The following is a 13534-nucleotide window of genomic DNA, read 5'->3' as shown; positions in this document are numbered from 1 at the left end:
TTGTTTTGATGCATAGCTTGAAGATGGTCACAAAATGCATGGTTGTGGATTTCAAAGTTAAAGTGCATAGCTTGACAACGAAAGATGAATTTTATTTTACAACCTGCACACATCAAACAACAAAACAAACTTTCTCCCCCTTTTGACATTATCAAAAAGATAAACTAAATGATAATTTGGCCAAAAGTAAGAAGAGATATGAAGTGAACTCAAACTACAATTAATCAATTAATATTGGGAATGTAATTATTCAATCAGTTGATGAAAATATTGAACACGTGCACACATTGATCAACATTTAATTGATTAAGACATATGGATAATCGACTAAAACAATAGAATACAACAACGCGACAGATTTAATGGCATGGAAGGTTATACATGAACTAATCAAGCATGGAATGATAAAGAATTTATATTATAGAATTAAAACAACAGGCTCAATCAAACATGAGAGATACATATAACCAAATATGATCAAGAACCATTAAACATGTAATCATACTATATGTGACATAGATAGGAATGTTATGTAAGCAAATTAAAACCAAAATAGTAACGATTGAAGTTCAAATGGCATGCATATCAAGTCACAATAGTGCAGCAATAGTAGATAGTTAGAGTTACAACCCAAAAAGCATTGAGAAAATATGTCTCAAAATTACAAAGCAACATAAATCCTGAAAATTAGCCATATAGAATAACTAAACCTAAGGAAATCTAAGGTCTAAGGACTTCTAATCTAGGGATGTGGAGGAGGATCTCTGTCATCAGGTATGGTCAGACTACTATCACCCCGAATGAGGAATCTCAACTTCTTAAATTCTGCACAAAACCCCTCATTTTGTGCCTCAGCAGTGTTCTGAACAAAGTTCCTCACAGTGTGATAGTGGTTATCGATGTAGGCAACCTGACGCTCCTCAAATTGTTCCAAATCATAATGGTAGGAGTGCTTTAAAGACTAAAAATGTAAATCCATTATGTTATTCAGCCTTTGCTTCATTGCATCCAACTGAGCTAATCCGAAGGATGGTTCCTGCGACGCAGTTCTAGATGGCTCCCCCTGAGTTTCTGCATTAGGATGATCTATACCAGCCTGATCCTCATCATCGGATAGATCCAAATCCACGGTAGTGTAATCCTCCTGGTATTGCCAAGTACTTCCATACTTGTAGATACCAATCTTGTGGATAAGGTTTTCACCAACAAGGTGATCTTTATCAGAAGTCTTTGTGACAATGATGTCAAATACGTCAATATGCAGATAGTCAATAATACTCGATATGAAGATACTGTAGGGCAGCAACTTCAATTGCGATGTAGAGACATTATACATGACCTTCAAGATTTCCTCAGGCCAATTAACAATTATATTCTCCTTAACATCATACATGAATTTCAGATCATTAATAGTTGGTTGTGCATGATTAGTGTTTCTCAGAACTAAAATATATGCAATCAGATAGTGAAGCATTCTATTCTCTACCGATAATGAACCAGCTTTAGTTAGTTCTCCCTGGATATACGGATGGGGACCTCTCAGACATGATTTGTAAACCTCAGCAATATCAAAATCCTTAAGTCATTCACAATCACCTAGGCTAACACCAGTAGTGGATAAGCCACCCACATTCATAAAAATATCACTATTCATCTCAAATAAATTTCCCGAAACCATAGACCAATATTTGGCATTCTTATAACAAAAGTTGGCATAAAATTTCTCAATCAAAGTAGGGTACAAATTATCGTTAGATCAACATACCTTATATAGGTGGGTTTCCTTCCCTGAAACTTGGACAACCGGGTCTCCTGAAGTATGAGTGAGTAGTAGGGATCTCCACGGTCATGCCTCACATTCAGATTGAAGATAAGAAGTAGGAGGCCTACGAGTGCGTTGAGCAGTTGTCTTGAACCTCTTCGAACATCCTCTTTCCATTGTTGATTGAAAACCGTGAGTAATGAGAGGAGAATAAGGATAAGGAAGGGAACCAAAAGCTTAGGGTTTGGAATTGGGAATGGGGTTTCTTGGGGAATTTGAGAAAAGGATTGGATGAATTGAGGTGCAAAGTGGGTAAAGGTGAGGTTTAATTCTTTTTTTAAGCTAAGTTTTCAAATTTTTCTGTTGCAATTGAGATTTTCAGAGAAAAGAGGGAAGAGAGGGTTTGAAAAAATGACAAAAACGCTATTGATTCTAATTTATCTATTGCTGTTAATCGATTAAGAGTAGGATTTAATCGATTAATCCGTGTTAAAATTCCAGATTTTCAGACAAATGAGCCTATGTAATCGATTAAAATGGATCTCAATCGATTAAATTTAGTGAAAAATGAAATGTTTGCTACTGGAACTCATTTTAATAAATTAAGAAATATAGGTAATCGATTAACTGGCATCGGATTTGTAGAATCAAGAGGTTTTTGGGTTTTAAAAGCATGCATAGATTTCTAACATATATCAAGCAATTTTTACTCAAACACATATACATTTTCAACTTATCATAAAAGATCATAAGTCATGATAGGAATATAATGCATTCACAACAAATATATATTTTGAAGCATATAAGACATTAATCATGTGAAGCATATAATGAAGTTTTAAACGATTTTAATCAAGATAATTTTCATCAAGGATTCCAAGTTCTCTTCGAAGAACATAGAAAGTATCTCGTGAGAGAGGCTTGGTGAAAATATCAGCCAATTGTTTAGTAGTTTCAATAAATTCAAGCACACAATCGCAATTTTGTACATGGTCACGCAAGACATGATGTCTAATTTCAATATGCTTGGTTCTAGAATGGAAAACGGGATTCTTGGATAGGTTTATGGCACTTGTATTATCACATTTTATAGGAATATTTTCTAGGTTAAGTCCAAAGTCCTTAAGTTGCTGCTTCATCTAAAGGATTTGAGTACAACACACACCGGTGGCAATGTATTCCGCTTCGGCGGAGGACAAAGCAACACACGCTTGCTTTTTGCTGTGCCATGCAACTAAGAAACTGCCTGGTAAGTGACAAGTCCCACTAGTGCTCTTCCGATCCAAGTTACATCCTGCAAAATTGGAATCGGAATACCCTACCAAGGATAATGAGGCATCCCAAGGATACCATAATCCCATATTAGTTGTTCCTTTTAAATATCTTTAGGCAATGCTTGAAATCTAGTACACATACAAACACTAAACATAATATCAGGGTGACTCGTAGTTAAGTACAATAATGAGTCGATAATCCCACGATATTTGGTTACCTCGATTGCTTTTCCCTTTTCATCTTTGTCTAGATAGCAAGCAGACATCATAGGTGTTGAAGCCTCTTTACACTTTTCCATGTCGAAATTCTTTAGTAACTCATTGCAATATTTCGAATTGATAAATTAAGATGCCACTTTCCATTTGTTTGATTTGTAGTCCAAGAAACAAGGTCAGCTCACCCATCATCAACATCTCAAATTCACCCTGCATCATCTCAGAAAATTCATTACAAAGAATGTCATTAGTAGATCCGAAGAATATATTATCAACATATATTTGAATTAATAGCACATGATTATCTAATCTACGAACCCATTTTCTAAGAGAAAAGTACTTAGTCTATCATACCAAGCTCGAGGAGCTTGATTTAGGCCATAAAGTATCCTTAGTAAGATATCCTAGAGGGCATAATTTCAAAAATCTAGTTTTTCTCCAACTTAAAACCCTAGCCCAGAATCACCCAAAATCAATTACATAATCGATTATAGCTTTCTAATTCCAAAAAAGGGTTGATGGAAAACAGAAAAAAAGTGAAAACAACTGCTAACTGTCCAAGGAGAACTGAATTTGGCTCTGTTTCTGACCATTATGATAGGAGGGATCGCGGTGACCCCTACTACTCACTGATTCTGCAAGAAACTTGTCTAGAAAAATTCCAAGGAAGGAAACCAACCTACATTTGTTATGCGGATATGGCTTGGATGATAGCTCAAGGCTTCGAGTTTCCACACGGATTAGAAGTTCAGGGTGTGAACCAGTTTCTCAAGCTTAATGGAAAGGTATACCCTACTCTAGTTAGGGAATTCTATGCTAACTTTAGATACAAAGATGGTAGTTACTGGTCTATGGTTTCGGGAAAACTATTTGAGATGAACAAATCATTATTTCTGGATGTGGGTGGGTTGTCTAGTGATGGTTCAGGCCTTGGAGACTGCTCAAATGAGTTATGGAACTCATTTGATGCAACTGAAATGTACAAATCTTGTCTCAGGGGACTGTACTTGTACATGCAAGGTGAGTTAACAAAGGTTGGATCGTTATCGGTTGAAAATCGTCTTCTACACTATATTGTGGCATATATTCTAGTACAAAGAAACACTAATCATGTTCAGCCAACTATCAATGACCTAAAATTCATGTTTGCTATCCAAGAAAACATAATGATCAAATGGCCCGAGGAAATTCTAAAGGTCATGTATGACATATTTTTCCTCATCATCCAAGTTGCTTGCTTATGGAATATTCATATCATGTATCATTGACCATCTAGAAATAGATACATCAGATACATTGATTATCACAACAAACTCTCGTGAGCACTTGATTGGCGATAATCTAATCCACAAATGGGGATCTATAAGTATAATAATGTCTGGGAATACTAGGAGGATCACAACATAAATGTGGATTTGGAGTTATCTGATGAAGATGTTCCTATGAATGAACATATTCTAGAAAATCAGGGGAGGCTTATGATATGCCTCAAGAACCACCATTCGAATAGTTCATTTAGATGCTACGGAACAAAGTCTCAATGCTCACATTGACACACACTATAAGTCTCTAAGGAACATGCTTCAGTCGGGGTTTGAGAGGCAAAATGATCGACTAAATGAAGAAATCAACATTTTAGACTTCCTCATTCAGACCAACTATGACATTATGCATCTGCAAGCAAAACGTTCTCCTTCACCATCTTAGGAATAGTCTATGAGTGTCTAGCCTTTTGGGGTGTTATGTTTTATCGTCTCATATCTCTTTTGGGTCTGGTACTTCATGTCATTTTAAGCATTGTGTTCTTTTGCTTGTAATATGTTATCAAACTCTGCTTATGTACTCATTTTAAAATTTGCAATTTCATGTTTTTTTGAACAATGGTTAATTATGTCGAATAGTTTATGGATTATGGTTTTATGAAAATCTTGATCTTATCTTGCGTGTATGCCATATTTGTTTGATTAATATATGTTTAACCTGAATACATCAAAATTATTCATTATTCCATGCTTGATTGAATTTTTACATGTTGGATTTGACATAAAGACCTGATTTATATGCTATTTTTTTGTCAGGTTAATCGATCAACTACCATCGATAATCAATTAAATATAGTGATTTGGCCATATGTTCAATTTTCTAAAAACTGGTTAATCAATCAAAGCATGTACTTACTGATTAATTACAGTTTTTTCACAAAATATTATATCTCTTCTTACTTTTGACCAGTTATTATCATTTAATTGTCTACACTTTTTTTTATAATATCAAAAGGGGGAGAAAGGTTGTTTTGTTATTTGATGTGTTTCAGGTTGTTGAGCTTCCATAAGTTTGCTACCTACTCTTGTGTATATCACCTCATTGCTTGGTTGAGGGGGAGAACAAAGTGAGAGGGAGCAGCGCAACTTTGACATTTAACCAACTAAGCAAACACATGTTGATCATTATCAAGCTTATCAAACAAGCAACTGGTGAAGAGTTTGTCATCATAAAAAAGGGGGAGATTGAAAGTGCAAAGAGTCAAGACCCGCATATTTAATGCTAACCGAAGTTTTGATGAAGACAACAAACATACAAGAAAGCTTGAAGATCGTGTAACAAACAACGAGTTAGAGACTCATAGGTTGCATCTATAGACTTAGGGCGTTATTATATTTACTCTAATTAGAAGTCTTAAGATGGTTGTCTTAGATTGAGTCTAAGTTAGGTAAGTCTTGGTGAAAGTCTCACAAGAACAAAAATTGAACAAGACTAAAATTGAGACTTAACATCTAGATATCTTATGATAAGTAGGTTCATGCATTCACATACATAGTCTTATGCATTAAAGATATTATATTTTGAAAAACTATGTATAGCATATTCATATCATATAGAGTTTACCATACATCAAGAAAAAAAAGTTTTTTTATGTCAGCATAATCGATTAAGCAGTATGTGGAATCGATTATCAAGAATTTAGTTTCTAACTGATCTAATGATGTTAGCACGTTAATCGATTAAGACACTATATAATTGATTAAGACGTAACAGAAAACTAATATTTAACAATTCGTTAATCGATTAAGTGGATGAATAATCGATTAATATCAGTATCAGTAGGATTAGTATAAATGTTGTAATTCTTGCCAATGTGACATATAACTTGCATTTTTTGAAAATAGTAATAGAGCATACATTTTCATACATTACATTACAGTGAGAAAGTGCATTTAGAAAATTTAGAGAGTGAGAGCATTATGAGTTAGGCTTAGAGATTAAAATCATTGCATGTTTTCTCTAGTTTTCTATGCATTGCATTCTTGCATGAAGTTCTTGATTTCTTGAGAGAAAAGTGAGGAAAATATTTTTTATGAAAATAGTGCAAATTAATTTTAGAAAAACCTAATGTATTAAATTTCATTTAGATTAGGTTCTTGTGGATTTTATGCTTTGTGTTTTAGATTGAGTTTCAATTGTTGAATCCGAGTATTAAGTACTCTAGTCAACTCAATATAATCTGTTTTGAACAAGAAAGTTGATCTCTTTATGAATCGTTTCACTACAAGAGAGATCTTGATAATCTTCACATAGACTAAGAGGTCTTGATTCGAGCGGTACCGAGGATGGGGCTGAATCGCGAAATAATAGGAGATCTTAGTAGGCGATTTAGGTAGGTCAAACCTAGATTTTCAAGCTCTTAGGTGCCAAGAAAGAAGCAGCTTAGTTTTTATGTTTTTGTAATTAGAAGAGTGTTGGTAAACTTTCAATTGCGATAGTGAAGAAAAATCTCCCGAGATCAGAAGGGAAGGTCTGGATGTAGTTTGCAGTGGACCACAAATGAACTAGGAAAAAAATTGATTGTGCACATATTTCTGTCACTTATCTCCTTACTTTCATTCTTTACTTTGTTGATTAATTGTGTTAATATGAGTTGCATATTATAATCTGGTTTACTGTCTTTCTGTAACTTCAATAATCAGCTAATTGTGTAAAGAATTGGTAATCAGTAACTCTAAAATCAAGTAGTGCAAGAGTCAGGATAATCGATTATCCACAAGCATAATCGATTAAGTCCAAGCACTGTTTAATCGTTTAAAATCAAGCTTAATCGATTAAGTGCAGTTTGTTTTAGTTTTGCGCAAATTATAAGAAAAGCGGAGTAAGTGATTCGCGACACCTATTCAACTCTCTTCTAGGTGTATTCTGACATACTAATACCCAACAGAATCCTAGAGAGGGAAGTACATCAAAAATAAAGGAAAGAAGTAATATAATGTAACATTTTTATCCCTTAAAATATAATGATATGATGTTGGCTTTTACTTAAATTTTGCTTCGGCTTAAGCAAGACTAATTCATCGTATCAATATGAAGTATTTTGTGTAGTGATATAAGCGATTGAAAGATTATGATAAAGAGATTATCATAGTTCACTCCTTAGCATGAGAAGTTATATCCAATCTCTAATATAACCACTAATATTTTTTCAACTAATCTCAAATGGACTATAATGGTTATTTTTAGACACCTTGTCTTACAATCTCCCTTTGTATTCTTTTCTTAGCCTTAATAGGCTTTACTTCAAGTATTCTTTGTATTGGCCTTAGCAGATTCTACCTTTTTATATTCTTTCTCTTTGCCTCAGTAAGCACTATAACTCAGCATTCTTTCCCTTAGTCTCTAGAGGCTCTTATGCATATTTGAGTATGAGGTTGTCTTAAAACTCTTAGCTGTTAAGCCATCACAAAAATTTACACACAGTGAGTGGATAACAAAATAAAGCTTGTAATGTTAACCTGAGCTTCTGTTTCTTAATGTGAGTGAGATGAACAATAAGCTCTTTTGTAGGGAAGTTTCTTTCTTATTTCTACAGATCTTTTTATCTTTGCATATCATTAAGCCTAAAACTTGCATATTCTATTTATAGATTTTCAGTTATACCCGTCACTTGATTATGCTTCCACAATGAATTTTGTTATAGTAGAAAGACTTTATTTGAAAGATCCAGAGGTATTTTGTCTTAATCTTGCAACATTCTTCTAATAGAAAGACTTTGGATGATTAGTTGACATATCTTTATATTTACTCTTTAGACTATAGAACTTCAGACTGACAAATCATTGACTTGTTTTCAGATAAACAAACCTTCTTTATAGCTTTAGTCAACTTGGTTCTTATTTTGCCTTCCCAAATCTTTCTCAGCTTAGGTATAATCAGATTAATAAATTCCATTTTTTTGTATAGTTAAGTAACTAACCTTTTCCTCACTTACTCTTCATTTATCTGTATGACATCTATATGTGTGCATATTTAAACAACTCATCAGAACACTTAGCATGCTCATGAAATAATAAACATTGGTTATTAATTGCTATACATCAAAACAAAAGATGGTGGAAGGTCCTTTACACAAACTAACTCATAGATACTTGTTTACAAATGTGTTTATTGAGAATATCTCATAACCAATATAAATGCATGTTTTTTAATGGATGATATTGTCTTATTAAAAGATTCAAGAGAAAAATTAAATGGTAAGCTAGGAATTAAAGACAATCTTTATAAGCATATGGTTTTAGTGTTAGTTGAAGTAAGACAAAATATATAGAGTGAAAGGTTAGCAAGTGACGAAAAAAACTTTTATATAAAGGTAAATATTGGAGATCATATCATATCATGAGTCTCTAGATTTAGGTATCTTCGGTTAATTAATGAAGAATATAAGAGTGTTTCAGATGTTGTATATGATAAAATATATCACTCAAGCTTAAGGTAAAATTTTAATATACAACTATAAAATCTACAAAATTACATAGAATAGGTTGGCTGTAAAATATCAGTAAAATAATAAACTATGTAGTAAATATGAAGTTTATTTATTCTTTTTTATATATACTAATTTAAAATTATTTTTCTATTATATTTATTCTTCAAAGTAAATATCCTTTTAAATATTTATTCTTCAAAGTAAATATTTTACCTTTTTTATATTTATTCCCTAAGATTCACATGTTAATCTTAATTTCCCCCTCGGTGGGGATAGATAAAGTGACATAAAACCAGAGCCTATCCTCAGAGAGAAAAATAATCTCTACAACTCTTCAGAATTCACTATGATGGCTAAAGCTAATCTCATCTCTTGCAATTTCTCCACTTTACCACATCTTCCTCTCAAAAACCAAAATTCAAGAACTTCACTTCAACCCCACAACCCTCAACTCACACTTCTACCTTACAGAAAAACAATAGCCACAAGATTTTCCACTTGTTTTAAAAAACCTCTTTTTGTTAAAACCAATAATACCCCATCATTAAAGGGTAGCATTTTTCATATTTGTCATAGTTCCGTGAACCAAGAGAATGTGAAGAATGAAAATGAAGTTGAGAATGAAAATGGAAATGGTGGAAATGAAAGAGATTGGACAACATCAATTTTGTTGTTGTTGTTGTGGGCTGGACTTATGTACTATGTTTTCTTTCTAGCACCAAACCAGACACCGGTATGTATGTTAAGTTAAACTGCAACAATGTTTTTATGTTATATCTCCAATCTTCATTGTCTTGAATGACATTATGAAATCATGAAAATGATTCATACCAATTCAATATCTTCACTTTCTTAGTTGTTTATTTATATTTATGATATTCTAGTTTTGGATTTAATTGCAATGCATCATCATCAGAACAATGTTTTAAATTGTGGTTGCAGTTATGGTTGTAGTTACTAAAATTGTGGTGAAGTGCGGCCGTTGCAATTTGAATTATTTTTTGATTGAAAAGTTATTTTTTAAATTGATATGGTCTGATTTGGCCTGATGCGGTTGTATTGCAGTCTTATACAACCTAAATGTGGTCTCATATGGTTGCATTGCAACCCGATATGACCGCATCATTATGATGCGGTTGCGGTAGTCACCGCTACCACAGTATTGCAGCCGCATCACGTGTGATGCAGTCCGCAACTTGAATTAATGCTATAAGAATTTGACAATTACAATAACTAGAAGTTTAGAATCACATATTCATGATATATGATTGTTTAATATTGTAGAAAGAAGTATACTGCGTTAAAATTAAACTCAAATTTTAATTTTGTTAGGAAAAAAAATTTAAGCAGCAAAGAAACGTTACATGAAGCTCTACCAAATTGGGTCTAGGTAGGATTTTACCCTCACAAGCAAAAGATAATGTTCCCATGATGGTTTTTTTTTTGTATGACTAAATGTATCCCCTCAACCTATGTTAAGGAACTAACTTTGTTGCTCGAAAGTCCATCTCAACAAGTGTCATTCTCATGAATTAAAACTATATGGGGATCCGGTGGGACCTTACACCACTAGATCAACTCATTGTTGTTGTTCTCATTATGGGTTTGCAAGCAATGATATGAAAAAGCTCCCCCACCCTTTTTTGCCTTCCCTTTCCTTTTGTTCTAATCAGTGATATTATTACTTTTTCATTCAGTCCAGTGATGAGTATTACTTGAAAAAGCTCCTGAATTTGAAAGGAGATGATGGTTTCAGAATGAATCAAGTTTTGGTATCATTATGGTACATAATGGGTTTGTGGCCCTTGACATATAGTATGCTGTTACTTCCTACTGGAAGAAGGTACTTCCCTCTTATATATATATATATATATATATATATATTTCATACATGTGACAACTAAATCTTAAATGCTACATGTTATACAACAACTAAGCCTCAGTCCTACTTTGTTGGGCCGGCTACATGAATCATGATGCCATAAATATTTCCTAATAAGTCCTACGGTTTTTGTTGGCCGCCCTTTGTCTCTAGAAACTGGACTAACCTCAAACGGCACATGACCGCATGTTATATATGGAGAATTATTTAGTTCCTTGATCCATATTTGTCCTATTGAAGAGTGCCTGAAACTGATTTCATCTCTTCTATTTGTTGTTATACAGCTCAAAAAGCAAAGTTCCAGTTTGGCCTTTCCTGATACTCTCATGCTTTGGTGGTGCTTATGTACTTCTTCCCTATTTTGTACTGTGGAATCCACCACCACCTCCTGTTGAAGAAACTGAGCTTAAAAAGTGGCCTTTGAATTTTATGGAATCAAAAGTAACTGCAGCAGTAAGTGTTCATCTCAACCTCATCTTTCAAAATTTGTTGCAGACAGATTGTTATGATCTAACTTAGTGTGTGTGCTAAGTGATTTATCTAAGTTTAATGCCCAAGACAAATCATTCCATTGCAGTCACATGTCAAATTTTGGAGAAAATCTGAAAATAATATCAAATCAACATGTATTTATCCTTTCTGAACCATCCACAGTGATTTGGATTAGTAGCTCTTGAATCCAAGAGATTTCTTTTAGCATGTATGAATGAATATTGAAAGACCTCATGGAATAATAACCAAGTTATATTGCTCACAAGGTACTTTCAATCAAAGGAATTTATAAACCATATAGCATAAATCACACTAGAGTACTAGACTCTTCATTTTGTTTTGGAGTATGTAACTTACCTCAACTACACATCAGGTATCACTTGCTGCAGGGATAGCCATCATAGCTTATGCTGGTTTAGCTGGGGGAAATGAGTGGAAAGAATTTTACCAGTACTTCAGAGAAAGCAAATTTGTAAGTTCATACTAACTGTTTACAATAGTTGATATGACTTTCCATTGTATAAGAATATAAGCTTTAGGGATGTCATGGAAATTAAGAGGATGAGTTTGGCGCAATAGTAAAGTTGTTGTTTAATGACCATGATATTATAGGAATTTTAGCAAGAACTTTACAAAATGTTGGTCTGGTGGTGTAAGGCCCTGCTAGATCTGCAGGATGACCAGAAGGTTAATGATTCGATTCCTGGCAGCGACACTTGTTAGGAGGGGCAACTACGCACTCCAAAAAGGATTAGTTCCTTACCCAAAAAGGTGAGGGGATAACCTTGGTAGTACCAAAAAAATCCTGGAAACAAATTCTCTGCTTGCAGGATAAGGCTGTGTGCATTTACCCTCCCTAGATCTCATTAAGTGAGAGTCTCGTGCACTCAGCAGCCCGTTTTTTATGCTATGCTGATCTTTGATAATTTAAGTCATGATGTTCCAATAAAAAAGTTGTAGTTTACTAGGACCTACTAACACCTGGCCAAATTTATGGCGAAACTAAATAACAGGTTCTTATACACTCATTCTAAATCTCTGCCTCATTTTCAAATTTCTTGTATGCTTATCCATTCTTTACAAAATAATGCAATGGCAATACTAGGTTCTAAAATATGGTTTTCATGTTGCAGATCCATGTTACTTCCATTGATTTTACTTTACTTTCCACATTTGCACCATTTTGGGTTTACAATGATATGACTGCTAGAAAATGGTAAGTTCCTTGGCCTTCAAGCTTTCTCCTTAATGTAGAGCACATATTTTAATGATAGTTCAATTTTCAGGTTTGACAAAGGTTCTTGGCTTCTTCCTATATCATTAATACCATTTCTTGGGCCTAGTTTATACCTTCTCCTGCGACCGTCACTATCAACTATAGCCATATCACAAAATAGTGTTGAGCCAAAGTAAATGGATCTGATTGCTTCCAACTTGTGGGAATACACTTTTTTATGCAACATGAGGTGACTAGATTTTGAGTGGGAATACACTTTTTTATGCAGAATGAGGTCACTAGATTTTGAGTTTAATTCAGAAAGATATTCTTATTCTAATAATTGCACAGGTAGCTCATGTCCTATTCACAATTGTATCAAATTTTCTAGCGCTTGGAGTCGTCGCGCAATATTATGATTGTGGTGACCTTCGTGACTGCATTACCCTGTAATTACTGTGTAATATTGAATTACAATTATGGGGCCATGTGAAGCTGTCTAATTGAACTGCATTTAAGATGCATCAGGCCATAAATATATTTTTAATTACAAAAAAATTTCAAGTCGTCACAACTGCCACAATACATGGATCATAACTAAGATTAACACTAGTAATCATTAATCCTTACCATTATTGAGATCCATCTGCTTAGGTACAATCATCTGTAGTTCTATAAAAATACTACTTTTCTCCGGTTACTGTATGTAATAATTAGTCTTTTAGCCTGAAAGAGATCCAATTTCAAAAAAGAGCACAGGTTTCTTTGTAAGACTTAATCTCAACACTCGGAAAAGATACAAAAGTATGAAAAAATTAGAACATTTATCTTACCCTTTTCATTTCCAATGTAATATGCTCTTTCCCAATATATTTTTCCCATTTTTTGTACTTATCCTCAACTCTTGACAAAAGCAAATTAACTAATGCTATTAGAGTTA

General features: G+C 33.7%; 1 protein-coding gene across 2 annotated transcripts; it reads left to right on the top strand.

The window, feature by feature from the left end:
- LOC109359151 lies at positions 9282 to 13031 on the top strand. Of its 2 annotated transcripts, none has more exons than XR_002109037.1 (7): positions 9282 to 9737; positions 10702 to 10847; positions 11171 to 11339; positions 11752 to 11850; positions 12512 to 12594; positions 12665 to 12844; positions 12890 to 13031. XR_002109037.1 is itself a non-coding variant. In XM_019603707.1 (7 exons), exons 1-6 carry the CDS (start codon positions 9351 to 9353, stop codon positions 12789 to 12791), a joined length of 1011 nt encoding a protein of 336 aa, XP_019459252.1. In that variant the 5' UTR covers positions 9282 to 9350; the 3' UTR covers positions 12792 to 12833; positions 12878 to 13031. The 2 variants fall into 2 exon arrangements, 1 of the variants encoding a protein (XP_019459252.1); XM_019603707.1 differs by having other exon boundaries at positions 12665 to 12833; positions 12878 to 13031.

The sequence above is a fragment of the Lupinus angustifolius genome, chromosome LG11 (assembly GCF_001865875.1).
Source record: "Lupinus angustifolius cultivar Tanjil chromosome LG11, LupAngTanjil_v1.0, whole genome shotgun sequence".
Taxonomy (NCBI): domain Eukaryota; kingdom Viridiplantae; phylum Streptophyta; class Magnoliopsida; order Fabales; family Fabaceae; genus Lupinus; species Lupinus angustifolius.
Note: the sequence above shows the minus strand (reverse complement) of the source record. Positions and strands in the feature narration are given on the sequence as shown.